This window comes from Dromaius novaehollandiae, chromosome 9 (genome assembly GCF_036370855.1).
Source record: "Dromaius novaehollandiae isolate bDroNov1 chromosome 9, bDroNov1.hap1, whole genome shotgun sequence".
NCBI lineage: Eukaryota > Metazoa > Chordata > Aves > Casuariiformes > Dromaiidae > Dromaius > Dromaius novaehollandiae.
Genome location: NC_088106.1, coordinates 14,295,837 through 14,323,813, shown reverse-complemented (window position 1 = coordinate 14,323,813; position 27,977 = coordinate 14,295,837). Strand labels below are relative to the sequence as shown.

The 27,977-nt window shown below is 45.1% G+C and overlaps 1 protein-coding gene across 1 annotated transcript in view; it reads right to left on the bottom strand.

Moving 5' to 3' along the window:
• TP63 (tumor protein p63) overlaps positions 1-27,977 on the bottom strand; it is a 113,850-nt gene that overhangs the window by 82,340 nt on the left and 3,533 nt on the right. The window contains exons 2-3 of the mRNA XM_026093515.2: positions 8,437-8,565; positions 7,511-7,643 (exon numbers count right to left, since the gene is read on the bottom strand). Coding sequence (XP_025949300.1) covers positions 7,511-7,643; positions 8,437-8,565 — 262 coding nt within the window. The remainder of the gene's footprint in view (positions 1-7,510; positions 7,644-8,436; positions 8,566-27,977) is intronic.

Below are 27,977 nucleotides of genomic sequence, written 5' to 3'. Positions count from 1 at the left end.
AAAAATGCAGTCATTAAGGGGACCACAGGCAAGATCCATAGAAACACAAAGTGACATTTCTAGCAAGACTCTGGATGCACCAGCCCTTCTTCAAGGCAAGAAGCTGAATCGATGCAAGACAGGACTTTTAAACAGCAAAGCTAGGCACTGCAGCTCGCTGCCAGGCGGAGGCACTCGGGCTAAACGGTAGAGTGTTGCTCTCGTGGGGCTGTACCCTCATTTTGCCTTCACCACAAGGAAGCATCCCATGAGCATTGCTGGGCCGTTCCCAGGCCCTGAGCCTGCTCAGGAGCTCCTGCACAGCGTCGCGCAGCACCGGTGCAAGGGGAGGCCACAAAGCGGCATTTTCATATGCCTGGAGCGGCACAGCTGGATTCAGCATCCTCCTTCTGGCCAAGGAGAGAGAAGGGCCTCCTCTCCCTACCCTCACCAACTCCGATGACAAATCCAGATGAATGTGAACTTTGGGGACGGCCACTCCGCTTCTTCTGCTTGCGTACAGCTGCGCTTTGTGGCTGGCTGGAATGCCAGCTGCCCGAGGCTGACGGAGGGATTTACCACTTATGAGAACATTTTGATTGGGTTGGAGCTGAACAAATAATAATGGAAGTACATTTACAATAAATTTTTTTAATATAATTTAGCTATATATATATATATATATATATATATATATATATATATATATATATATATATATATATATATATATATATATATATATATATATATATATATATATATATATATATATATATATATATATCTCCATCCATCAACTGTGTAGAGAGACATACGGTAAAGTTCCCTGCAAGACAGCAGAAACTTTAAACTTGCTCTGGAAGCAAAAGTGCCTACAGTCTGTTGCTCTGAGATCAAGATCCCTTTTAATTAACTGTTCATGCAGACTTTTTAAAGATGTAAAATAATTGCTAAAGCATTATTGCTTCATACTTCAGCAAGCAGCAAGCGCAGCATCATGGAAGCCTTTGGAGGCAACCCTAGTTGCTTGGGGAAGATGTTTTCTGAAGCCACTTCTTCTTTTGTTCTAAGGTATTTGCATAGAGGCAGATGGCAGGACTTGCAATTGCAACTATCTTCATCTCAACTACGTGTAGCAATATGAGCTGGAGATTTAAGGCCAACTCTCCAGAGGAGACAGGTCAGAACGAATACGCAACTCGCTTCAGCCACTGACCTCGCACTATAGCATGCTGCAAGACACCCTACTACACCCGGCTTATTTCCAATAGGTTTTTGCTTTTTAACTTAAAATTAGTTTATTCCCTCCCAAGTTGAATATAAAGCAAGATACTTAAAGGATGAGAATATTTAAAGGAATTTTAAATATGCTCCCCAAATGATCTATAGCACAGCAGGCAGATCACCCATTTGTTTTCTCAATACCATTAAGAATTCAGGGAAGTGGCACTAAAAATAAAACACTTACTGTCACCATACTCATTAACTGGCTGCATTCCTACAAAAAGAAATGCAGCCAACTCTGGCCCACAGCCAGAACCAGCACTAAACAACAAGGGAAAGGGAGCCATTGAAAAATTATTTTAAACAAACAGATCTTTGGAGCCCTACTACACATTCAGAATGAGAAAATTTTTCATCTTTTGTTTTACCTAAATTAAATGTACAAATGCCTTCTCTATGTGCATCCTTTATCTGAATGAATTGACCATTCCTGGATTTGAATCTGCAGCCCTAAACGTGATGATTAGATCACTCGGAGGGACCTACGCTGCAGAAGATTAAACATTCAACAGTATTACAAAGCCAAACCTAAATCAGGAGAGCTTATGAGTTCAACTGCAAACAAGAGAGGTGCTGCAGGGAAAGTTCCAACAGAATAATGCATTTGCTCATTATGGAAATGCCTTTGCATAATCTCAACTTTCTTTGCTCAGCTACAGAACTAACAAATACCCACACAGAAGAGAAACTTGGCAAACCTCAAACTCTCTCAAGCACAAACCAGACATTAATAAAAGCTTTGATCACATATCTGTGCTGTACAAAGTCCTTCCTTTCTTTCTATGGCCAATTCAGGAATACTTAAGCATGGAAACAGATGGCCACACAACCCACTTTGCTGCCTCTACTTATCAAATTGGCTTTATCCTCCAGGTGCAAAACCATTTCCCAACTAAATTCAGCACCTGCCAGAGCCTGGGGAAGCACACACCACACGTTATTCAGCTTCTCCACAGAGACGTTCTTCCTGCATCTCTCAGCCACATCACACATACCATGCCAGTTTGCCCATGCTACCTGCCTGTACGCAGTGACAGGCCATCTGTCCTTCAGTCCTGCAACCCGTAATCAGCTTTCATCTACTTCCTCAGCCATTACCTTGCAGCAAGTAGAACTCTCTTCTTCTGACCCAGCAAAATGCTTTTAAACAAGCAATTAAAGTTAACTGAGATCAGAGCCTGTGTGTTAATATTAACATGTTGGAAAGGATGCAGTAGACACACTGCAATCCCTTCTGGACAAGGGGTTGGCTTGTTATCTGTCTGTCCATCATATACTTGCACAGAAGCATCCTGGTGCTGACCCCAGCCTACACAGGTGACAGGCTCCTAGGGGCAGAGAAATTCAGTGTGTGGCCACTGACTTCAAGTATTGAATTGGTTTATACAAGGACAAGGCTGAGAGAGCACAGAATACAGCCTACCAGTTACCCAGTGGCCAACCCGCACTGTGCGGGTACATCACAGACCTGCTCCTCTCTAGGTCTGTGGGTTGCTACATGGGAAAGTACCTTGCAAAAAGTGACATGGGGTGACTGCTCTGAGAGCCTATAGCAGGTTAAAGAAGATACTTGGGAAAGGTTTTCTGTTCCTATTGGGAAGTATCAAATACTAACTCTGAGTTCTAGTAATTGGCATGACCACTCAACAAGGACTGAGCCTGAGGGCAGCAGCCCCAACACCTCCATGTCCTATCCACGCTGCATCCACAGTCTCACCTGCGGTGTAGTTTCTCCTCTGCCTCCTAGGCAGAAGGTTTATAGCAGTGAAGTCATCACTTAAAAACATGAAATATGCACAGCACCCCCAAAATTTCTCTAGCCACCAAACTTTGGACACTCACAGCCCATGAAGTTGCAGATCAGCCCTCAGCCCCGCTTTCTCCTGAAGCAGTACTACCACCCCCAGCACCCCACCCAGGAGAGAAACCAGACCCTCGGGGAGCTCTGCAGCACACGCAGCTCAGTTGGGCTTTCCCAAGGCACACAGAGCAAACACCCACAACAGCAGAAGACAGAAGTCAAGGAAGAATAAGGCCTGCCTTCCTCAGCACCTGACGAGAAATTCTCTCCCTCTTTTGTGGGGAGGAACAGATACAGGTTAAGAAAACTCCGACCAAAGTGACTGTCTGTAAAAAGGCATTCCACTGAACTGGTTAGGCAAGGGGCTGCGGGAGGACGGCTAGCTCAGGGGCATGAAAGGAAGGTATGTACATGGGGGAGGGGATGAGGCTGATCCTCCGCTGCTCCATCACTTTGGACAGCACTCCTGCTCCCACTGACAAAGATTTTCTGGGTCCCTGTAGCCCAGCCACACACTGCTGTGAGGGAGGCACTCATTTTTCTAGACCAGGACTTTTCCAAGCCTTGCCTACTTTGCAAGACCCTTGGCGGCGGCGGCGGACAGGGGGGCACAGGACTTTTTCCAGAATGTCATCCACTGAATTTCTTAACCTAAACCAGCTTTGTCTGGGTCTAGAATAGCATCTCTTCGCGTCCATGGGTTACTTCAAAGGGACTCGTGCGAGGTGGCAAAGGAAAACAAGTTCGCACCTGGTACACAGTCATCAGAGTCAAACAGCAGGCTGACAGCTCACCATGAGAGCTCCAAGGCAATACAGAGGTTATTGCACTGCCACATACTCATTCACAGAGAGAGGTCTCTGGACCCCCTCCTTCCAGTAGCTCAAGGGCATTTGATCACTCAAAAGAAACCCATTTTTCATATAACATCCCCTGGTTTCTAGCACCAAAGGAGAAAATCTTCAAGAGCAGCCTGCCTCCAGGTAGGAGGAACAGCATCCTCTTTGAATCAAGGGAACCGCCTGTCACCCCTCCACACATCCCACAGCTGCTGGCTTCTGCCTTGTTTGCATAATATGCTGCTGAGTATCTTCTCAGTCAAAGCCCAATGGGCCACAACAATGTGCATTCAACTTACCTTCCTGGCCACCCGTAGCTTCCTCCCGCTCCAGTGCCATAGCAGAGACTAAGTCTTCTCCACATCCTGCATAGACTACCGGCATTCTCTCCCCAGCCATGTGAAAACATAGATTTCTGCTGGTGCGGGGGGTTCCCAGTCCGCCTGTGGTTAACATCATTGGCGTGGAAAGAGGTACAGCCAACACAGCCTCACAAATGGGCCACCCAGAAACCATCAACACGGGACATTGTGAAAGACCTAGTCACAAGGCACACAAATGGGGCAAGGCTGCTGATTGCCTAATTTTACACCAGGCCCACAAACCCTCTTCCTCTCCAGCTCTTTTCATCCAAAAGGTAGTGCTGTTCTCCAGTTTCTCCTACTCCTTTCTTCTGCAGGACAAAGGAAGAATATTTCTTCCTTAAAAAGGAGGAAAACATGAGAACTGCAAGGTTTTGGCTCAGCAAGAAACAAAGTTGTAGCTCAAGAGAAGGGTTTCTTTCTCACTCAGTCTTCTCCTCCAGCTCTCTCCACACTGAGCTCCACTTTCAAGGCAATGAACACAACTCATGGATGTTTAGCAGGGCAGGATTTACTCCCATTTTCCAGCCCATAGGTAGGACAGTTTCTTCAGGCACTGATCTGAATGCTGTAGCTCATTCCCACTGTCAAGTCTGCTGTGAACAAGTGACCGTACTTAAAAAATCATCACAGCTCTCACCAACACAAACCTTGGTCAGGGCTGGATCAAGGATGGACATCTTTCATAACTGAAAATCTCACTTTTCAGCCATAAGTTCCACAACAGTACAATGCTTATTTTAAAGGCTGATCATGATTGCCTTAAAGTCCATGGAAGGTCAATTGCTGTGAATAAACCAGTCTATTATTTGCTTTGCATCCATTTCAAATTCACTTGGTGGTACATTTTGGAGAAAAGCTGGCCTTGCTCTTTCCCTAACAAAAATCTAGCAATAAAGAGCAGTCTGTCTTGATCTCACCATTCATCTCGTAGGGCCCCTCTGTTTCTGCTGCATTCCTTTGTGTTTATCTGCCCTCTTCAACTCTTTTTGCTGCAATCAGCTGCGTGCGGCACCTCGTGTCTAGAAGTGACATGGCTGAGGTTACACGACAGACAGGTGCAAGGGGAGCTATTGCCCTAAAGCTATCCAAAGGAAAAGAGAAGCTGGAGGGGAAGAGGGTTGTAAGGTATTTCACATTAAAGCCAACAAACAGCAAACACCTTGCCCCAGGCTACACATTCTCTGCCAACGCAAGCTGCAGCGGCTGCGAGCCCCAGAAACAGCAAAGCAAACACAGACTTCTCTGCAAGGAGGAGTTGTCACCTGTCAGGGATGTTTGCTAATTTACAGGGAGGTGGTGGTGGTGGTAAGGGGAGTAAAAAGAGCTTCCCTCATTTTAAAAGACGGGCTGTTTGCACAGGTTTGAGATGCATATTTTGCTTTGTAAAGGCTTTTGTGCAGCACTCAAGTGAGCGAAGGTGCTGTCTTCCAGTGAAGGAGAACATTTATAAATGAACACGGGAACACTCGGCACTTAGCAGCATGTCTCAGCCATAGCCTTACAGTAAGGGTAAGGATGGGATGGAATTTCCCTGCTCCCCCTTCAACTTGTCATGTCAGTGAAAAATAATTCTTTAAAGGCACCATGCAGCTCAGCCTCTTCAGAAATGCCTCCAGCGAGGCTAAGATCAAAACTCTCGTAAACAAGAAGTAATTTCATAGCAAAAGCCTCTGCCCTCCTCTCCCAGCCCCAGTGCTCATTTCAACAGTGCTCAGACAGGACAAGAGGAAGGGATTTTCCACTGATGTTTCACTGCACCACAGACAGGAGAGGGAGACTCTGAACAAGGGCTTCGAGCAAGCCTGCCTAACTACCACAGTGCTCCACAGACCACACAAAGAAACTGGAGATGGGAAGGCTTTGCTAACACTCACAACGTGTGCAGCAAGCTGACATTTTGGGCATGGAGGGAGCAGAGTTTCTGCTGACAGCCTTAGAAGTGTTGGGATTTGTTTTGTGAAAGGGCATAGTTAGTTCAAACAGACCACCACCACCCATTTGGAAAGCCAGGAGTCCCACAAAAATGGAGAATCTTTCAGATCAGCTATGGAAGGGACCGTTTTATTGGAGCTGTGCTACCATGTCGGAGAAAGATAAAAAACATCTTTTCAGATCCAGGTGCTGATTGAAGTCCTGCACTCTGTCCCTCTGAGTCCACTCTGAATACATGGTTATTTAGATACAAAATCAAGATCCCTCCCATGTGCGTTTGGAGTAGCTTCATCACATTAGCCAAGCAGATACTCAGCCTCAATGTAGCCTTTTTATCCTTTGCAATCTTGCAAGGGAAGAGGAAAACACTGCCCTGTCCTGTGCTGTTTCAACAGTCACACTAGACAGGCAATAACAGGTCAAGCCTTCTGGCACTGGGTACTGCAATCAGCGTGACCCAGGAGCTCTTTTCCTTGTGGATGTGATCCTCCGAGCTACAAACACTGCCAGCACACAGACTGCCAATCAACATCAGTGCTGCAAACGTGTTGTGGTAGAGTACATAAAACTGGTAGTTAGTAATCCAGGGAATTATCAGTTTCTCAGAATGGAAACATAGAACAACAAGAAAATCCCAGACACCAACACAAGTGTCAAACCACACATAATTTTTACCCCCAAATATATAAATCCAGGAAGAACAGAAGCAGGAAAGGGACAACTCCTGCCTCCTACTCTGCCTGCAAAAGTAATACCTGACTTCTTTACCAGAACTATTGATAAGAAAGAGCGGGTCAGTTTGTGTCAAAGGCAAATGAACCAGTAACCACCAGTGCTCCATATGCATTCCAGTCTCCAGGCACACAGGTGGGACACCCATGACCAAGTCTTGTCAGAAACGCTCTCTAGTCTCACTTATCTGGAGACACAGGAAGGAGAAAACAGCCACAGTCTAAAAATCAAGTTTTCATTCATATATGGCCTTCAGGAGAAAGACAGGCCAGTGAAGAACATCCTGAAGAACACAGGAAGGCACAGAGAGCACATACTCTCTGGTTTAACCAGACACATTGACACTGCTGTTAATTGCCGCCACCACCCTCACTTCACAAAGCCATTCTCCAGGCTAGTTCTTGTGAGGGGAAAAACAGGTAAAGAGAGAAGGGACTTCCTTGCTCGGACAAAACAGCCACAACTCCACCAAGGAGAAAGAAGAGAGTCCTGGCACAACACAGCAAGAATGACTTCTGCTAAACTCCTCATCTTTCCCCATCAAAAGGGAAAAGGGAATTCTTTTCAAGACTCACCCACATTGGATCACTCAGCTCCGTATCCTGTACTCGGACACAATCCATGCTAATCTCTATTTTGTTTGTAGGGCCATTTTCTGATGGATCATCAATGAAGTTCAAATCAATCGGCTGAACTGAGCATATTGGCCTGAAAAGAATAGAGTAATGCAGTTAAAATGGACCAAGGTCTGTTTTTCCCCATCTGCTGGGGTGTCACTGAGGCATTAGACATGATCACGAACTGTTCCCAAGGCAAAGTAAGTGATTCCTTCTCAACAGTATCCTCACCACCTGCTATACTAGCAGCAGCCCCTGGGCAGGGCTGGGCCTGGAGGGACATTTTACTTGCCTGGCCAGTAAAATGAGGTAAGAGCACAGGAGTTAAATCACTGAAAGACAGAGTACTCATGGAGGATTTATAGCAGTAACTGTCTCAGCATCAGTCATGGCAAGTCATGAAAGGAAATAGAGACAGTTTAATAAAACATCTCCTCCAGTAATAGCTGAAGACACCATAGGCTCAATTATTTCCTTCAAGGGACCTGACAGAGTGAACTGCATACCACCTCCACCTCCTCTCCCTGCTAGGCATAAGCCAAGGCTGAAAACATGGAGCCTGGATATAGAGAAAGCTGCCGAGAGCCATGGCTCCAGTTACTTTGGGGAAAATGTCATCCATTCACCTTAAGTGATGGAAAGCAGACAGCACAGTAACCAAAGGTCTCCAGGAAAGTCAGTGTCACATGCAATCTCCACATCGGTCCCTCACAGACTGAATGAAAGACTTCTTCAGAGCTCAAGAGCTGTCCATCATTTCGAGTCAAATAGGTAAAAAGGCCTCTGGAATCCTCACCTTCAGTCACCTCAAAAACCTAATACAGAGGCACCCTGTCCCAAAACACCTTTTTCTCCCCCAGATATTCTCCTTAAGAATTACTTACTGTTCCAGGAAGTCCCAGATATGCTGTAGCACCTCTGGGCTCAGGAAATCCCTGGGCTGCGAGTTCTGGGACATGGCTGAACGGTAGTAACTCTCCTTCCAGGAGAAGTGGCTCGGAGTTTCTACAAACCTTAAAAAACAAAAGCAAAAAAAAAAAAAAAAAGAAAAAGAAAAAGAAAAAAAAACACACACACAAAGATATGTTGAATGCATGAGCCCAACTACATGAAAACCCATAAATAGAAGCTATTGTGTGAAAAAGGAGACACGCTAAATGCCTGGAACATTCACAGCTGTACAATGTACATTCCACCCTACTGCAGATGCTGTATTTAGAAGGGAGAGAATTAGACTACCCTTTTCAATAAGCTAAGTACGCATTAGAGTCCACTGGGATGCTGTGTCATAAGGAAACCCACAGAAAAAAAATTTCCATTTTACTCCAAATAATATGAACTTTGCATACAGACTAGGCAGTGCTGTGTAGCAGGTAGAGCACCTAAGGGTAACCAGGAATCAGCATGACCCAATGTGTGACTCCACTCTCCCTGTCAAGCTACCTCTCCAGATTGTATGACCTTGGATGGTTTAAGGGTCTTCACCTATACTAACCATTGCAGCTGAGGCCTTGGACCAATATAAGGATTTAAAAAAAAAAAAAATTTGGAAAAAAACCCACAACTTTTCTTGCTTTTTTTTTTTTTTTTTAAACAGAGAAATTCATTTATATCAAACTGTACCTGCTCATCTACTGCCTTCTCCTCACCTCCAATAGCTTCTGAATCTGAATGATTGATTTCTGCCAAGTCTGGTAATCACCTTGGCCATTTTTATTCCTTTAAGCTGCTACAAGCTTCACAGAAATAGGTGGGCCCAAGAGAAGGCAGTGACGAAGCCAGAGCACTCGCGCATTCCACAGCTGCACATTCTCATCCCACTGGCCAATTTCTAAATTCAAACACAGCAGCTTTTATGCCAGTGTCAAAATACTCAACGGCTGTAGGGATGCAAGACGAAAATTGATTTCTTGAGTATATTTACAGATGACAAAAACTCTCCGTTCAACTTAACTGAAGTATCAGTCAGGTGATGGCTTTTCATCTTAAAAAAAACAGGGGACACCCCACAAAATGTTCTTATATGAGTTGTTTCTACACAATATAATTAAACAGCAACATTCTCTGCCAAAAGAACTGCTGTTACAGGAGCCAAGAGTATAAATGGATTCCAAAAAGAATTGCAATAGCTTTTGGAGGACAGGTTCATTGGTGCTGTTTAACACAACAGTCTGAATGAATTTCAGGAAAGACCCTAATCTGTTAGCTGCCAAAATTAGTATGATCCTTTCTCTGAAACGCTCTTGTTATAGTTGTTTTCCTCCTCTACTTTTTTCTTGAAGCGTCCACTACTGGTTGTTGTCTGAGAGGAAACTGGCTCTTTTGACTGAATTTGTACAGCCTCTGTCATGTTTTGAAGAAGATTCACATCCTTAAAAAGCAGGGCTTTCCTCACCTCTGCTGCTCACAGATCTCAATTCCATTTTAAAAGGGCAGATAGTTTTCTCTAGTTAACAGAAATCAAGTGGTTTTGGCCCCAGAGTCATAGCTAAGCATGCCTCAAAATAGGTGGAAGTATTGCTTCTGTTGCTAATCTCTTCTGATCAACAACAACCTAATGCACTTGAAAGTTCATGAAAATCCAAAGGGACAGAAAATTCAAAAATGCTGTAACTCAAAAATACTCTGTCTCACCAGTACGAACACATGCCCTCACTCAATGTGAATACATAATCACAAGTCCTCTGAGAACAGCAGTTACCCCAGGAAGTACCAGAAATTACAAGTGACATGCTTTCAGTTCAGTATGGCACTTTCAAAACTACCATAGTGAAACCCAGATGAACACAACTAACTTAAACATCTGTTATGAACACCAAGAACCAATGCTACAATGAGCTTAAGGTGAGTAACAGGGAGAGCACAGCCTCAGATAGACATCCACAATTTTTCTGCGTCATATACCCGTCTTCTCAGGCACAGTGAGGACTGCAGAACACATACTTGCTTCGGGAAACAAACCCTGAAGTTATATATTTAAATTTCTACAAATACTTTAAAGTAAGACAGATGAGAGCCACTGTTGAACTGGAACATAGAGTATTCCTCCATGTCTTGCATCTAGTGAGTGGCCCAAGGCAATCTAAGAAGCAGCTGGGAAAGGAGACCTGGCCTGGGGCTGACTCTACCTGACCTGCTGCTTTGGTTGCTTTAGCCCAAAGCCATGTGCTCCAGGAGCTGGGGAAGCATCCAGCAGGAAAGGTGAGACCCAAGGAAGAGCTCTCAGGATACTGTGCTCTCCCCTGGTCTTGACCACAGCTAAGCCCAAAAGCTACCACTGCCACACAACCTATGAGTGGCAGATGACATAGAGACAGAAAGGAAGGACAACGTCAAACAGGCATCCTTTCCAGAGCAAAGGCTGGAGTATCCTAGTGTTAGGCACCAAAGGTAAAACCCTGTGGGCTGGGCACAGTGGAGAAGGTAGAAAACACACTGACTAGACAGCCACAGGAACAACATAACAACACATTGCTTATACTCCAGCAGGACCAAGAGGCTACAACCAGCTCATACAAGACAAAACACTTCGCACACAACAATCTGTTGACCTGCCTCTGTCTTCTGTCTGGCTTCAGCACTTCCCTAGCATCATCTTGCCTGTCCTTGACTGCTGCTGCCAAGCACCCCAGTGGCTTGCCACCCTGTTGCCAGCAGGCAAATCCACACAGAGTGGTGAAGGGTTGACCCATACGTTATCCCCAGCCACAAGAGGCAACCTCCTTGCTGAAAGCACCCACCTATCTTGCATGGCCTTCCTGGAGGAGCCAGAAGGAACGCTGTGCCCTCTGCATACAGCACATGCTCCCAAAGCCCCAAGTGTGCTCTACCACTAAATCTGCAAACCTCAAGTGTTGCTTGATATTCTGCACCTGGCCCTGACCTCCTAGGAATGCCTAGCAGAGAAACTGTCAAACATGTTCTCCCAGTCTACCTAAGTGCTCACTTCTTAAGAATTACTTGCCACTTACAGCTTCACTCACAACTGGCCCTGGCTGGTAAATATTCAAATCACTTTTTAGGAATTCAGCATGGATGTAATGACAACAACCAGCCACACCAGCTCATTACTACTTACAGAGGAACTGACTTAGCAAAAAAAAAAAAAGTTATTACAGAAAGGCCTTCCTCAAAAACCTTCTTTCCATCAAAAAGTCTCAGTGCAATGGGCTTCTGGCAGCCTGGTCTTAACACAACTTTAAACCTCTCCAGAGAGTCTCAACATCTCCATTTCTGGGGTGCACCCTTCCTACAGATACCCCATGGCTACAGAGCCAAGCATTTTCCAATTGTGTCATCTTTACTCCCCTACCCAACCCATCTCCAGGCATTCTGTTTCTAAAGAGAACAGCATCCAACTTTAAACGATGCCAAAAAAGGCATGTTTCCCTACCCCAAACAAGAGACATTCCCTTGTTAATCCTTTCACAGAAGCAAATTTTGAGAGACTCCTCCAATATTCTGCAACAGCTTGCCCACCTATACAGCTTCATTTCCACAGGAGGCTGCAGAGCTAGTTAGCCAACCTATGCAAGGCACCTGTGAGAAGACTACAGCATTACAGAGGTAGTGAGCAGTGCTTTTTTTTTTTTTTTTTTTTTTTACTCAGTTGGGCGCATGCTGCTCCCAGGTAGAAAAGAGCTGTCAAAAGTGCAAGAAAACTAACTTTAGTTCAGCATAAACCTGTATGCATGATAATTGTCTCCTTCTCTGCGATCTTACTAAAATATAAACCTGGTGCCTTTTATTTAACAAGCACCCTTTAACTTGGTGGAACTGATTCTGTCAACTAAATGGCTTCCTAAATGCCCAAATGCGTTCTTCTACAAGAAAAGAAAGTTAAAGCCTGAAAGAGACCCATGCATAAACTCCACTACTGCAAACCCTCCAGTTCTTTTCCTGTATCAGCAAACTCTCTAACTTCAGTGAAATACTCCTTAAGTTACTCACAAAATAGCAGGAGCTTGCAAATATGAAATCTTGAATTGTTCCTCCCAGCAGCTTTTTTATTAACAGACATTTAAACAACAGCCCTTTTACCCACAAACATGCATCCCAAAGTGCACTGTAGGAGATAACACTTCCAAACACAGGCTGTTGTACCAAACCACTGACTACAATGGGACAAAGCATGGTAGTAAATCTTCTCTAGTCCGCCCTTAATCCACAAACTATATGTTTAATTAACTGCTGAAATAGTCAGCAGGCAACTTGCTGCCAGAATTGGAGAGCACTAACTGCACCCATTTGTTACTACAGAGGAATTTACCATCCCCATCAAACTGCGAGCTGAATAGGACATAAAACCCATGAGCCCACTCCTTTAAAAATCACCAGGGGATCTTTAATGATGAGAAATGATGGTTTAAGCATCCTCTAAGAAGAAGCCTCTCACCAAGAGCACAGCACTACAACACAGGGCTCAACCAGCAACAATCTTCACCTCCCACTGGGATCTCAGCTCAGCTCAATCCTATTTATTTCTCAAAGGTTGAAAAAAAATCACAGCCTAAACTCCAGGTGCAAGCATTCTTCCAGATTCACCATGCAGACTGCAGCCTCCAGCACACCCATTTGTTGTGCTTTCTCCTGATCATTTCACAAGAAGCAGTGCATTACAGCACACCAGGGTATAAGTGCACCACAGGTGATTCAGGTTGCCATTAAACTGATTAACAGGATCTCTGGGAAAACGTGACAGCAAAAGCAACCCCCCCCCCCCCCTTCAGCTGTGCCCACACAGCTTCAGTCTCCCAGAGGCCAACAAATATTAAACTTCACAAAAACAGAAAATAAATCTGGTGGAGGTGGCATTTGCCTTTCACAAGCACCAGCCCACCTGCGCGTCTGCTGCCTCTCCCCGGGGCACAGGTCTCTTGGTGCAGGGGGAAACTGAGCCCAGCGGCTCAACCCTGAGCTGCAAAAACTTGCCACAAACACAGGAGGGAATGGGGCCTTTCGGCTCCCAAAATCTCACTCTGACCACATGCTCCCTACTTTTCACCACATTTTTCCCTGCCTTCTCTTCCTATCAAAGACACTGAAGGAACAAAAAAACAAAACAAAACAAAACAAAAAAACACTTTGCACACCAGAAAACAACCAAAAAACCTACTAAATTGACTTTTGCAACATAGCAGAGCTCCCCACCTGAGAAGCCACCTCTTAGTGCACGCAATCTTCCCAAGAAAGAGCTAAACCTGCAATATCAAGGCCCATCTTACCACTGGGGAAGGCAGGGAACCATAGGCAAAGCAAACCTGGTGTGGTGCCGAGCATGCTCCCTGCTTGCTTTCACTTTAAAGGTAGATGCTGCCTGCTCTCATGTATGGGGTCAGGTCTGAGGTGGGTTAGCCCGGTGCTGCTGTGGAGCATGCCTGAGTCTGGTGACCTCTCTGCAAAAATAAGATGGACTGTCACAGCCAGGAGATGGCATGGTTTTCTTTGGTTTCCCCTCCAAAGCAGGCTTGGAGCTTAGATACCGTGAACTGCCCCTGGGCCAATAGCAGGGTTTACAGAGAAATCAGAGATGAGTAAGACATCTCAGTGACTGGTCTGGGTTATCTCTGGTCTGGGTTTCATGAGACCTGAGCACCTCCACTTTTTTCCAGCCTCTCTTGGAGCCGCAGAAGCTCAGCACCTCCAGGGTGGGCACCTTCAACTGAGGGCTTGCGTTTCTCCTTGACTGTGCAAACTCTTGGAAACAATGTGGTTTATAGATGGTAAACTTCATGGCACATCAATACTGTTCCTTTCCACCTTGTGGGGAGAAGAGATCACAGCAGGCGCAGGTAAAATGGTTTGGATCGTTTTTTCTGATCACTGCCGAAGTTACAGGATGCTGCTTTCTGCTTCTCCCCCCCAAGACATCACTCACTGCTCTTCTGCACAACTTTCTATCAGTGGGTCTTTACTCCTCAGGCAGTAGACAAGCAGATGGGGCCAGAAATGTCTATCTTTGTAAGCTACAGATTTTGCTGTTTTTTTGGTTTTGTTTTTGTTTTTTTACAATGTGTATTCCTCTAAAGAATCATGTCAGCAAAGCACTTGGCAAACCTTGATGCAAAGAGAAGAACATCTACTCTCCTGAGGAAAGCACTTTCACATTTTGCAAATGAACTGAAAAATAATTAATAATGTCTAAATAATGGTATCTAATATGGCTCGTTCTATTCATAGCTCTCAAAGTGCTCTACAAAGGAAAGCAGAGTAATTACTCCCATTTTACCTGTGGGAAAACTAAGGCACCAGGAGGTCATGGGATTACTCATGGTTACTCAGCAAGCCAGTCGTGCAGCCAGAAATACAACCTTGGTGACCTGAGTCCCATCCTGGTGCTTCTCAAAAAGTAACTAGTGATTTTGGGTGTCTAGCTAGATAAATTCAAAAAGGCCCTGATTTCCTCGAGTACAGTATGCACTACATTTCCTAGAGGAACAAAAACAAAACCTCTTTTATCTTTAGGCACCAAAATGCTGATGCTGAACTATGAAAATCTAAGCTGTAGAAATGGTGTGATTTGCTTTAAGTCACACTCAAAATTCAGGGCAGAAGAAGAATTCAAACCCAGATTTCCAGGCTAAAAATCTAATATTTCTTCCTGAGTGCTTGCAAACAGTTACACTTTGCCTACTGCTCAACAGCCATTTATTCATGCATAGGTGAGTATATTAGTCCTATACCGTCACGGGGTATGGGTCAAATAGAGTAAGTGTCAGAGCAAAGAAGCCGGCAGTCTCAGCTTCGACCCTAGCAATTCCAAAACACATGCTGGTCTCTGCCTTCTCCAGTTATATACATCAAGGAGCATCAAAAGGCACAGTAAACAAACAATTTGAAGTTCACGAGTGTTACACTTAATTGCCTGAATCTCGGTTTTAGTCGTATTTTTAGTTCTTGAGTGGGGAGGGGGCTCCTTTTCTGTCTGCACTGTTAAAACTCTAGGAACTTGGCAGCACTCACAGTGCTGGAATTCCCCCTGCTCTACATTTTAACACTGCAGTGATTTGTAGACATCGCTACCTAATGAAGCACACAGCTGTGCAAGAAGAGAAGGAAGCGGGGTTTGGCAGCATGGGACAAGCATGCGTCTGGTAGGCAGTGTCATCTGGAATTCCCCTAAGCGTGGAGCACACTTATCCCCCACGGCCGCAGCCAGCCACCCTCACCCGGCAAAGCACACCCTGGAAGAGCCTGTTAAAGACCTTCTGTAATCAAACAGGTTCATTGCCACAAACGGGGGACCAAAATTAAAGCCAATGAATAGACAGGCAGGCCCTCAACCTTCTCGAGGGGCTGAATTTTGTTAAATTCTGGGGATCTGTATTGAAGCTCTATCTATGCCTCCTTCTGTATCTACTTACAAACAAGCAGATATCCAAATATGAACTGGACTTTACTATACATCTTCCTATTTCCATATTCCCAGGCTCACACGAGTCCAAGAGAGACTGTCCTCACAGGAATCCCATCCCAGCAGAATCAGGGCCTGCTGAGCTGCACTCACAAGCATGTATTCTCCTTTAAATTTGCAGCCTCACTCTCAGATGTAAGTTTCTAAAACCTAGATTCTCAGAAACTTCTCTGAATCCTTCAGATTTAGCTTCAGTAATATCGGTCTTGTGGCTTAGTCCTATGAAATAGCTCCAGATGAAGAGTGGTGGATGCATGGGTTTGGAAGGGCAAATATAAGGAATAACAAGCACAAACACACAGGGCTTTTTGAGACAGAATAAAACGTTCACTCATAGTTCAAATGGCCATTCTTCCCCTTTTTTCCCAGATCTCTTATTTTTCAGATCTGCATCTCACTGAAAAATGTGTGGGCAGCAGCACGGATTGTAGGAAGGGGCAGCTGGGAGAAATGTGGGCCAGCAGCACAGAGATAAGCACAGGTCTCCCTGCTGATCTGGGAAAGGCAGCACCAGACCAGGTGAGCCTTTAGTACGTGCAATAGAAAACTGAAGAAGGTAACTGCCCTGGGGTGAACCTGGATTTCTGAGAAGGAGATAAACCCACCTGGATTTCTGAGAAGGAGATAAACCCACCAAGGAGATAAAGGGAAAACAAGAAAGGAATGGTGAATCACAGCAGTGAGGGGCTCTACTGCACTGCCAGGGTCCTTCAGCATCCTTCGAGACCAGCCTAGGAAGGACTATCAGCTTCTTCCTGTTCTCTAGAAAAATGACAATTGCATTGTGCATGCTCTGTTTGAACTGAGGGGTGTGACACAGAGAAATTAAAGCAATTCTGTCTGAGACGAATGCTGATCATATTGCTTGGAAAAGCTCTAGGTTCTGCTAGAATCTACTAAAATAGTGCATCCCGAGCTCCCTGTGGCTTAAATTCCTTTTTTTTGAAGTGTATGTATGTGAGCAGAATGGAAAGGGGGGAGGAAGGTAAGGTTCTGGTCTCCGTTTGCTCTTTATTCAAGCCTTCAGTGTGAGGACAAAACTGACTTCTACCAAGGAAAGTGAAACTAGCTGCACAGAATGATCCTCCTAATTCACCAAGCCAAAAAGTGCAAGGGGGATTTTTTTCAGTTCATTATCTTCTTTCAGTTAGTGTCATCTTGGGTGTGACTATGCCCACAGTGGATGTAACATTTTCGGCTTCAGTGTCCCCTTAAAGCACATTACATCACCGCAGCCCAGGGCAGCACTCCAGCACCCTGCTGCAGGGCTGGCAGCAGAGCTCTCCTGGGAGACAAAGGCTCCCTCTGCACTCCCGGCGCTATCATGCCGGAGGCTTCAAAATGGGCATTGCATCGCCTGCTTCCTGCAAACCTCTTCAAACTGCTCCTGGAAGCAGAGCATGTTCAGAACATTCTCAGCAAACCCAGCAAAACCAGGAACCCACAGCATCTGCTATCTACATCTCATCGTTACGAACCTGACAACAGTGACCACTTCTAAATATTAGAAGCATTTCTTTATCCACAGGGCTTCTGATAGCATAGAGGCACCATCCTCTCTTTGCTGAAGCAAAGTCACCTCTGATTTTTTTTTTCCCCCTAAAATGATTCCTTCAGCATCTCATGAACTTTCCCAGACCTCTCTTATCTCCCACTCAAGCTGGGACACCCCCTTCTCCACCTTCCCCTTCTCACGCATCCTTGGAAACTACCTCCTCACCCAGTCACGGACATCCCCTCCCCTTCTGCTCAGCCCGGACACCCACTCCCTTTCTCAGCAGGGAGACCAAGCTCTAGCCAAAGTGTGAGCACTGCCACAGCATTTCTTCCACTGTGCAAGAAGTTCCCCTGCCCTCTGCAATTGATGCTTTCAGGTCTGGAGGACAGATTCCTGTGTAACTCCCAACAAACCACCCAGGAACCTGAGCAACCCACTTGGGAGGCACAGGGTCAGAGTGCTAGCCTGGGCCTCAGGACACCCATCCATCCTCAGCTCAACCTCTGGCCAGCTGAGTGACCTTTCCATCTTTGCCCTTCCCTTCCTAGAGGATAGCAATACCAATACCTTTGTGAATCCCACAGAGACCCACTCAGTACATTGCCAGGGAAACGTTATCCTGAGACTTTCCAAGTGTAAACAGTAAAAGAAAAGTGAAACCTCAATACGTTTTTGAAAAGCATTACAAATAAGTAGGCCATTAAAAAATTAGCAGTTTCAATTGTATCTTTCTGTAACTCACCTCTCGAATCAATCCCTTCCCTGCACCTATTTGCAGAGATGGGTAAGACCAGTGCCCATCTGGAGAGGGAGCGGACAGAGCTGCCGGGTAGAGGTGAGAGCTTTTGGTATGGTAAGTGAGAAAGTCTTCTCAAAAGAGACATGAGCGGAAAATCCAGACCTGGCCTTCAAAATTCTGAGGTATTTTTAAGCCAAATTCGAAAATAATTCTTCTAAGATAAACTTCACAAGCAAATGGTTCAGAAACCACAAAGCATATTAAGGTCCATCATAAGAAAAAAAAAACAAAAAAAGCTTTGGTCTAAACATTAAGAGCTTCGTTTGCCCAGTTTTAGATACCCAACTTAAAACATCCATTTGAGTCTACCTTTAAAAGTTTAGCCTTGCTGAATGCTTTTTGCAGACAGCCAGCTCTGAGAGTTTTACAGCCTGCCAAATTCGGTGATGCCTCCTACCCATTCGGCGTACAAAACGCTGAGCACAGACCTTTGCTGAGGATGTGTCCTGCTGGCTGAGCTCTGCTGGTGCGGTCACCCATTAGCCTCTGTCTTCCAGCTGCATTCACACTGCAAACAGCTGGTTTGCAGCTACAGTTAAAAACAACAGGAACCATCTTTTGTGCCTCTAGGGCGCCTATGGGGTGCCAAAGTCACCCAGTGAATTCCTCATCCACCTTTAGTGACGGTTTGCAGCAGGTGCTTCAGTAGCATGTGTACAAGCAGCCAGTGAAAAAGGAGAGCCGGGGGTCTCTGTCATTGCACCATACTGCACAAGGAGACTATGCTGTTTCATCAGGCAGCTCTTTTCTGGAGGAGGAGGAGGGGAGAGAGAGATGTTTAATGCTTAAAGCAGGCTAAAACATCTGCCTCCTTTCTAGCTATTTAGATCTCTGCAGCAACATGAAATATTAAAAGAAAAAAAAACTGGAAATGAGATTGTGCTAGGTAATCTTCAGGAGGATATGGTCATGACAAAATACAACTACTATAGGCTTTCACCAGTGCCATCACTACTGGTCTGTTGTGATTTTAGGTACCTAATATGGAAATCCGAAAAGTTCTGACGAGGCAATGGCCAGAAATCTGGCTTTCCTGAGGCCTTCTGAATCAACTCCCCCCTTTTGAGCTTTGCTCATTAGTAATTTTTCTGTGAGCACAGCATTTACCCAAGAACATTATCTACAGCAGTTCACTGAGATCCATTTTTCACAAAGAGCTTGCTTTCAGTATTTCCCACAAGAGACAAGGAGGCCTGGGCTTTCCCTCTTCTAGCTATTGTCTCCTGAAATTTCGCAGTACTCAGTGCAATCAGCATCTCTCAAGTTTCACCAGTCTACCTGCAACACACCAATACAGAGACCGCAACACAGGATGAGAAATTACTGTATTTATTATAGATGGTAAAATAATTCAACCAAGTGCATCAGAGCTTCAGAAAGTTAGTGAGGGCATCTAGAACAGGCTCTAATTAGATACTGTAAGACTCTGAAAGAGGCCAAAGCTAGAAAAAAAATAACAGAAAAGTTCCACTTACAGCCAGAGTCTAGCAGCAAATAAAGATGCTGGCTACATCCACACTGCTAGTCTGGCCTGTGCTCAAGGTCTGGTTTATGCATTATCCCTTATCTGTGTGCAAGCATGTTTTCAGACATGGTGTTGACCTGAGCTCTGGAGCTGTCTGGAGAGGAAATAACTATGAGCACATTTGAGTCCAACTTCTCATTTTATGTAGCGTGGACAAGTTAGGCATCATCTGGGCTGAGCTTCCTGTAGTCCGCCAGATGTCCCAAGCTCACCCCTTCCTAAGCACCGTGTGTCAGCTGAGTGAGTGATAGCTGTAGTCAGCACACCACCCAGCAAAACAGAGAGAAAACACCTACACCATGAGTTCACCATGAGCACGGCTGGTCCTCCAAATGAGGGACACTGACTGTGCTGGGCAGCTGCCAGGGAGCTCTCTCTGAGTTCCTGACTGGTTTATTGGTTAACATAAGAAAAATGAGATTATGAGGATTAAAAGAGCAACTGTTACAGTCTAGGGAACAAAACTTGTGCAATATTTCCCCCAGAGAGTAACAGAGTTAAACCACAGAAAAACTTAGTTTGCACCTCTTTTAAAAGATGCAGTCAGAATCCAACAACAATCTCATATTAATGTTCATGCATGCAGAGATGAAGCCAGAGCTCAGCACTTCTCAGGGAATACATCATTTGAGGAAGTCTCATACTGCCAATTTACATGTTCCAGATTGTGGTATACAGGTAGTGTCCACTTAAGTAAATAAGAGGTCATTTTAAGCACATCATCCTCCGTTTAATGGCAGATACACATGGAGATGTGGTGCATGGGAGCTGCTTGAAGAACTGTGTTAGATATAGTGCATTTACACACAGCCCTTCCAAGACAACTTCTTGGAGGCTATAAAGACGCAGTGCAGCATGCACCCGCTCCTGATCACCTGGAGATGTGTACATATGCCTCATTCTGCATATTATTCGGATTCTTTTTGGAGGAAGTAGTGACTATTCCCAGTGTGTGATGATGGACTCTGAAAACCAGGTAAGCACAGCACACATCCCTTCAGATCCCCAGGTGTCCAACTCCCCTCTGTGTCCCTGGGATTTAGGTGCTGACAGTAGCTTAGTGGGTGAGGATCGAGGTGCTCCAAGAGCTCAGTTCTCAGAACTGGTCTCTGTAATGGGTAAACTGAGCCCTCCTGCACCAGGCACCACTGCTGATAGTGTCCCCATCGGGGTGGCAAGCCAGCAGGAGAGAGAGCAAGGGGCTCCCTGTCTGTTCTCCCTGGTAGGGAAATTTCAATCCTCATGTCAATCTCCTCCAAGCCTTTCACCAGCACTAAAGCCATCCAAAACCCTCCAGAGAAAAACAGAATTGGATATGCAGGGTTCAGCTGCCTCCCATCTCTGCTATGATTGAAACCACTGAATTTAGTGTGTTCTTCTGACCCGAACCAATGGGAACACCCAGGTTCTGAGACGTGGCAAAAAGGCACAGAGCATGTTTGTTTCTGGCTGTGTTTGCAGCACTATTTGTTCATGATAGGGTCCCTGCAGAAGGCTTTAAGCTTTGTATAAAGCCTGGCACAGGTTTCCTGCAAGTGGCTTTTCCCTGCTTGCACTGTGTCACTACAAGCAGTGTTAAGGGAATATGTTTGCACTGTGTCACTACAAGCAGTGTTAAGGGAATATGTTCTACAGGACACTAACACATTCCACCTAGCACAGAATTTCTTTTAAACCTGCTGAGATTTGAGCCTTTTTGGTGTGTTGTTTAGAAGGCCTTGTAGGGGGGGAAATCCAATTCCCTCACACACCAAAAGTGCTGCAGACATTCCCCCCAGAGAGGTACTGGGTCCCGCAGCACGCCAAGTGGTGGATGCCAAGCTGCTGCTGTCCCAGGTCACCCAGGACAGACATTCTCCAAATTCAGCCATCATGAGGTAGAGGCAGGGAGAGAGGCTGGTGAGGGGACATCCTGCTTGGGTCTCAACACTGCTCCCCAACCAAGGAAGACGCAAAGCAGGACAAGTCCATGCAGCTCTGGGATATTGTACCTGGCAGGATGTTTAGTCATGTAAATATAATTAGAGAAGAGAGGAGATTCCTTACACAGTGAACGTGAAATCCATGGTCTTTTTTAGGACAGGAAGGTCTCAGAGTGCCTCCTGACTTTTTGAGTTGAGCCAGGTAAGACTCCTGGCTCTCCTAGGCTCCTACTCTTCAAGAAGCAGCTTTATTGTTTACTTACGCAAATTCCTTTCTCTGTGAACGGTTCAGGATACTTTAATAAAGTCCCTCTGTCATACTTTCTCAGAACAGTTGAATTTTACAGAAATTTCAAATAAATCATCATAATAATGCAGAAAAACCCCAAAACTCATTAGAAGCAGGAAACTGTAAAGAGCAGCATCCTGTGTGTCAGTAAATAATTCTCAAAATGCAAAACTGAAACACCAGCAAAGCAGATGTTAGGTGTAAAGTCCTGTGATTTGAATTTGGTTGAAGTTACCACTTGTCTCCCCCACAGCCAACCTGCTGAAATCCAATGTGCTTCAGAGGCCAAAAATAACTTCCATTCTCAACCCCTGTCATCAACAATACTTCTATGGGAAAATAAAGTCTTTACTAAATATGGTGATGCCTGCATTTTTCAGCATGTATCACCTGCATGCCAGGCCAGCTATTGCTAAGCCCAATGGCAGAGAATCCTTTTCTCAGAGAAAGGTTTTTCTAAGTATTCTTGTTTTTTGTCACAAAGCAGCTGAAAGACAGTAGAGGAAGGACAAAGAATTAAGAGCAGATTATAGTCGTGGAAGAAATAACAAGTGAATTGTTTATCAGAAACACTGCTAGTGTGTAAGGGAATGCTACTTAGAGTGCTTACAATAACTTCACTTTCATAACTATGCCTGGTGTTAAGAAATTACAGGGCTGGCTCCCTATAGTTTTATCAATACATTGCCACCTATTGTGGTTTATGATTTTGTTTGTGATGTGACTATCTCAAAGCACTAGCTCCTGGAGTGTTGTAAACAGATCAGTGTCTCAAGTTCCATGAAAAACAAGAATGATGTTTCTAGCCTATGTATTTTTAAGAGGATAACTTGCAAATCTGAACAACCAAAGTTAGAAGAAAATGTAAAACAATTTTGTTATTTAACATTGTGATTTTTAATTCTGTGGTATTTGGGCACCTAATACCCACATTAATGCTCAGAGCCAACAAAGCTGAGATTTCACAGCTATCGCAGCCACTTTATAGCCCACAGTGACAGCAGGTGCAGCAGCCCCACAGCTCTACCCCACCAGCCCTGGCTCCTGCTCCTGAGTACGGAGGCAATCACTGCTGGTGGTGCAGACTGAATATACAACTGAGCAGCTGCCTCCCCAAAAGTCCAGCTCAGCAGCACATTACGCGCTTCTTTCCATGCAATTTTTTTAGCATGCAGCAACTCAGCGGTGGGCGAGCAATGCTAAACAAGACAGGCATTGAAGCCTCCTCCCAGGGCAAGGTTTTGCAAGTTGACTTATGTTGCAAGAGCCTATTGAACTCCGATCACTTACTGCAGGGTTTCCCCCTTCTCACTTGTAGAAGTAGCTGTTCTCTTTATAGCTCCATGCACTAACCGAATTCCCCCTGCTAGCGTGCGTCACTGTTTAACACATCAGACCACCTGTGGCATTCAAACACCTGATAGGAGATTACTCAGCAGCAAAATCCTACCGGGAAATAGATTGCCACACAATAAGAAGTCATTACAAACAGGTACCAAGAATGCACAAGTAACCCCTAGGAACAGATATAGATGTTTTCATGAAGTTATACAAACAGATGGAAGGGTATTACCTATTATCAACAGATCCAGTCAAAGAGCCCTCAGAAAGATATTGTAAGGTACACATTCCTTCTGATTATTTCCATTTTGATCATGTGCTACAACACCTCAAAAAGAATCCCAAACCATTTGAATTATTATAACACACTATTTTTTTCTTATTTTCATGATAATTTTTCAAGGGCTTTCTCTTTCGCACACACTATCTGGTAGAAACACTGATTGAAGGGAGAAACTTTGTCCCAATAAATAAAGATAACAAAAATGCTAAAGAAGTTCCTCTCAGCAGAGCACTAAACCAGGAGTGAATGTGGTTGCTGGATTTATGACTCCTGTAGCTGTTGGACATAGTGAGCAGCCCATCTTTCCATAAACATTACTCATCAATACTGGTAAAACATCAGGGAAAGACAGGAAAAGGGTCCCTCTCTAAGCTGACCACCCCCTCCATGAGGTTATCAATGCACAGGCCACTGAGGGCAGCTTTACTCCACTCCAGAGCCACTTGTCACCTCAACACCCAGTTTCCCCAGGAGGTGGGATTCATCCCATCCCACTGATTTCATTAGGATCCAAGGTGCCAGTCCTCTTGACTTTGTTCATCCCTGTGCCGTGGCCCAGGTTTCCAAGAATAATTCCTGGATTTGGTATGTTGTGCTGTGTCCCTCGAGTCTTCTCTCCTGTCCCATTTTGTCTTAAATGGCAAAAGCGACCCCAAAAATTTTGGCATAGGGCTTTCCCAAGGAATTTTGTAAGTAGCTGTGGGAAATCTCCTATCCATGAGTTCCAAGAAAATAGCAATATGTTTCCTAAGCAGACATTGTTACCAATTTTAAACACAAAAGACTGATTTGCAAAGACATAGGACAGTCAGATACTTGATAGCATTTTAAAACTGCCTAACTGGTTTGGACGCTCAGATGAAGCTATGCATCTTAGCACAAGAGCGAACCAGGTCCATAATACCTGTGTAATTTGAAAGGGACTGAGGGGCTCTTGCCTCTCTGTCCCAATGCATATGCACAGGAGAGGGAAAAGAAAAGCTTTTGAACTAAATAGAAGTCATAATTGTCATGGAGCTGTAATCACCAGCTCCCACCCAGACTCTGAAGTGCCCAGGATGGCTTTCACAGAACTGCAAAACTAGCCTGTTTTTTTTTTGTTTGTTTGTTTGTTTGTTTGTAAAGAGCAGAGTGGAAGAGGTGTGTTATGTGCGTGCATATTTGTATCATACGAGGTTTTGAAAACAAGTGGCAGGCACATAGAGGTGTTCATCGCACAGAACTCACCAGCTTCCCTATAGAGCTCAGGTTGTTGGGAGGGTGCCAAATTAAGACCCAAATTTCCTTGGTTTCTTCCTCAACCAGAAAACAACACCCTCTCCTCACCCCCGTCCATTGTGACACCTATGGACAATTTTTTATAAGAACTCAGCGCCCACTAGGCCACTTGTTGAACTCAAAAGGATTTTATTTTTCCCTAAACCAAAGCTGAGCCCTTCTGATCTTTATCAGGCCATAAATCCTTGTGCCTGTTGAGAGAACCCACAGCGAGTTAGCTTGCAGCAGGGAGGCACCACGCAAATCAGCATGGGATTATATTTATAGCATGTATCGTGAACACCCTCAACATATCTAAACAGATGAACTATTGAGAACTTGAATCTTTAATCTCTTCGGCTTTTCTAGAAGTTGAAGCTGAGAGAGACCCTGTGAATTAGGTATTGTCTCCTCAAAGTAAAAAGGACCACATAAAAGACTTCACCTACTCTCCTTCCAGGCCTCTGAGAGCTAGGAAAAAGAGAAAACGGTCGATTCGGTTCCACTTTAATCCTTTAAGCAGCACTAAAAGGACTGCCAAGCAGACAAGTATCTTCCTTTGACACTTGGAGGAATCTGTGCAGTCTTGCAGAGGAGAAGGGAAATTCACTGTCTTCTGCAATGACTGCGAAATGGCAGCAGCATCCTTGGCAAAACCACATCTCTCTGACACAGAACGCAGAGGTCCAGCAAAGGCAAAATGGAAGAGCGCAGTAAGGGGACAGGCAGATTTCAGGGAATCTGCCATATAAAGAGAGGTTAGGAGAACTAAAGATGATTTAGTGAATTACTAAGAAGAGACTGAGCAGTGTTTTGCAAAGATCTTATCTTTTATTCCTATCTTCTCATGAGACTGAGCTACCAGAACAAGAAAGCAACCAAAGAACAGACCTCAAAAATAAAATAAATACATGGTCGGGCAGAAGCAGATTCTGTGACTCAGCCTGCAGCATTCATGCTGTCCCTCTGGGCTCCCTCCTTACCCCCGTGAGCATGTTTCCCCAGCAACGTGCAGAGTGGGCAGCTTCAAGCACAGGCAGCACACCGGTCACCCACGGAGCTGTGCCGGGCTGGGGAGGCCGCAGCAAGGCTCTGAGGAGGAGGAGAACTTGCTTTGAAAAGCTCTTCCCCACACAGGGCCCCAGTGTGACAGCTACACCAGTTCTCCACTATGCTTAGGGCACCAAATGATGAACCCTCATGCAAATCTGGCTCCAGTTGGGTTTCTCCCAATGGTGAGGGCATGACAACAAGAGTGACCACCATTTCCACAGACACAAGAAAGCATGCTGAGGCCAAGAAAAAAGCATGTCCTTTGCTCCCCTCCATTTTTCCTTTTTCTGGAATGAAGTCAGCCCTGCCTCTCCAGAAGTCACCAGCAGCTCTGAGCACGCCATGAGCAGCTCAGAACAATTTCTGGTCCTTCTCTGAGTCTTTGGAAAGTACCTGCTGTATCACTGGCTGTTTCTACAAATGGCTCTATACACCAAGTCATCTGGCTGTCCTCTTGGGTTCAGGTCTTTCTGCTAACATGGCAAGTCTGGGCTCCCGTCATGAAGGTGAAGGCAGATTAGACATGTCAGCTCTGTCATGGCAGGAGTTAGGTTAGTATTCAGCACAGGAAATATGAGGAAAGAGAAAAAGAGAGCAGATGCTTGAAAACAAGTATTCTGCAGGGCCCAGCATACACGGTGAAACAATGGCTTTTCTGCAAGGTATTACGCTGAATTTCTGCTTAAATAATGCTCTGTCCTGATACCACCTAGCTCATATCAAAGTGAAAGGAGAGCTGCTTACACCAGAATTCCTACTGGACAATGATTGACTCACAAGTGTGAAGCATCACAGTGCACTGCTTGCCACTGCCCCATCAGGAAGGGCAGCCAGCATGTTTCACCTGAACGTGCAACCTTCCAGCACAGAGCAAGGAATCGTGCAGTTTTATTACTGCCTTACAGTGATAATGAGCACTTTGTACAGAGGGTTTTTCACCTTCGCGCTGCATTGCGAGCATTAACCTTGGCAACATTCCTATCTGATAATTACAGTCCATTTGTCAGCCCCATTTTATACGTGTGGAAACCACAGAAGAAAGATGAACTGACACGCGCAGTACTCCTAAGGAAAGACCCCCTCTGAACCCAATAGTTCTGGGCGGCTTGAAGTAGATTCTGATCACTGAAATCCATCCAGATGCATCATCCACTAGACGATGTTACCACACCCTATTTCTCTCCCCACCCTTCGTTCCCCCCAACTCGTTTCTTACAGAAAGTTTCCCTCATCCTCTTTTACAAATGGATTTTGTACACAACTGGTTGTTTTTTGGGTTGGAGGGGAGAAGGGAGGGGTTGCCCAAACCCACAGACATGTCTGAGGGACTAGGTTTCCAGCACAGATCCCACAGACACTAGAGGATTTAAGGGTTGTTCCTCAAGCCTATGTTATTAGTGAGATTTGCAAGGCTGGGCCATATCACATTGTGCTGAGAATATAAAGCCAGAAATGAAAGAGGAAAAAGCAGTTTGTGCGAGAGGCCTTTCATTCAAAAGGGAGGAGCGAGCCACAGACAATGCCTGCAAAACACCAGCAATCAGAAATTTTGAGGCCACCAATTAGGCCAGGTGTGGGGAGAGGGGCAAGCAGACAAGGCAGGCAGGACCTGAATCCGTTGCACTAACAGGTGCCTTCTTCACAGCCCCAAAAGCACAGAGCTCCTAGGTAAAACACAGCCTAATGACCATTATTTCCAAAAGCACAAGTAACTTATCTGTAAACATCACTCCCCCAACCAGACATTAACTGAAAAAAGGGGCTTTGGAGAGAGAGAGACTAATTACATAGCTCTCAGCAGTTAGACTTTGATCATAATTACAGTGCCTTCTTCATTTTACATTAGTGGCTTTCAACTGAAGCTAGGAAGGTGGAAATCCCGCCCGTTTCAGATAGCTAGGCTGTTTTATGACTCAGAGCTCACTTAGGCTTTCTGCAGCACAGGATGAACTCCAGCTCACAGGGTACCATCCAAACAAGTAATTCACTAGGGTCAGTGACTTGGCACTTCAGTCCTTACAGCTGACCCTTCCCAGGCCCAGAAG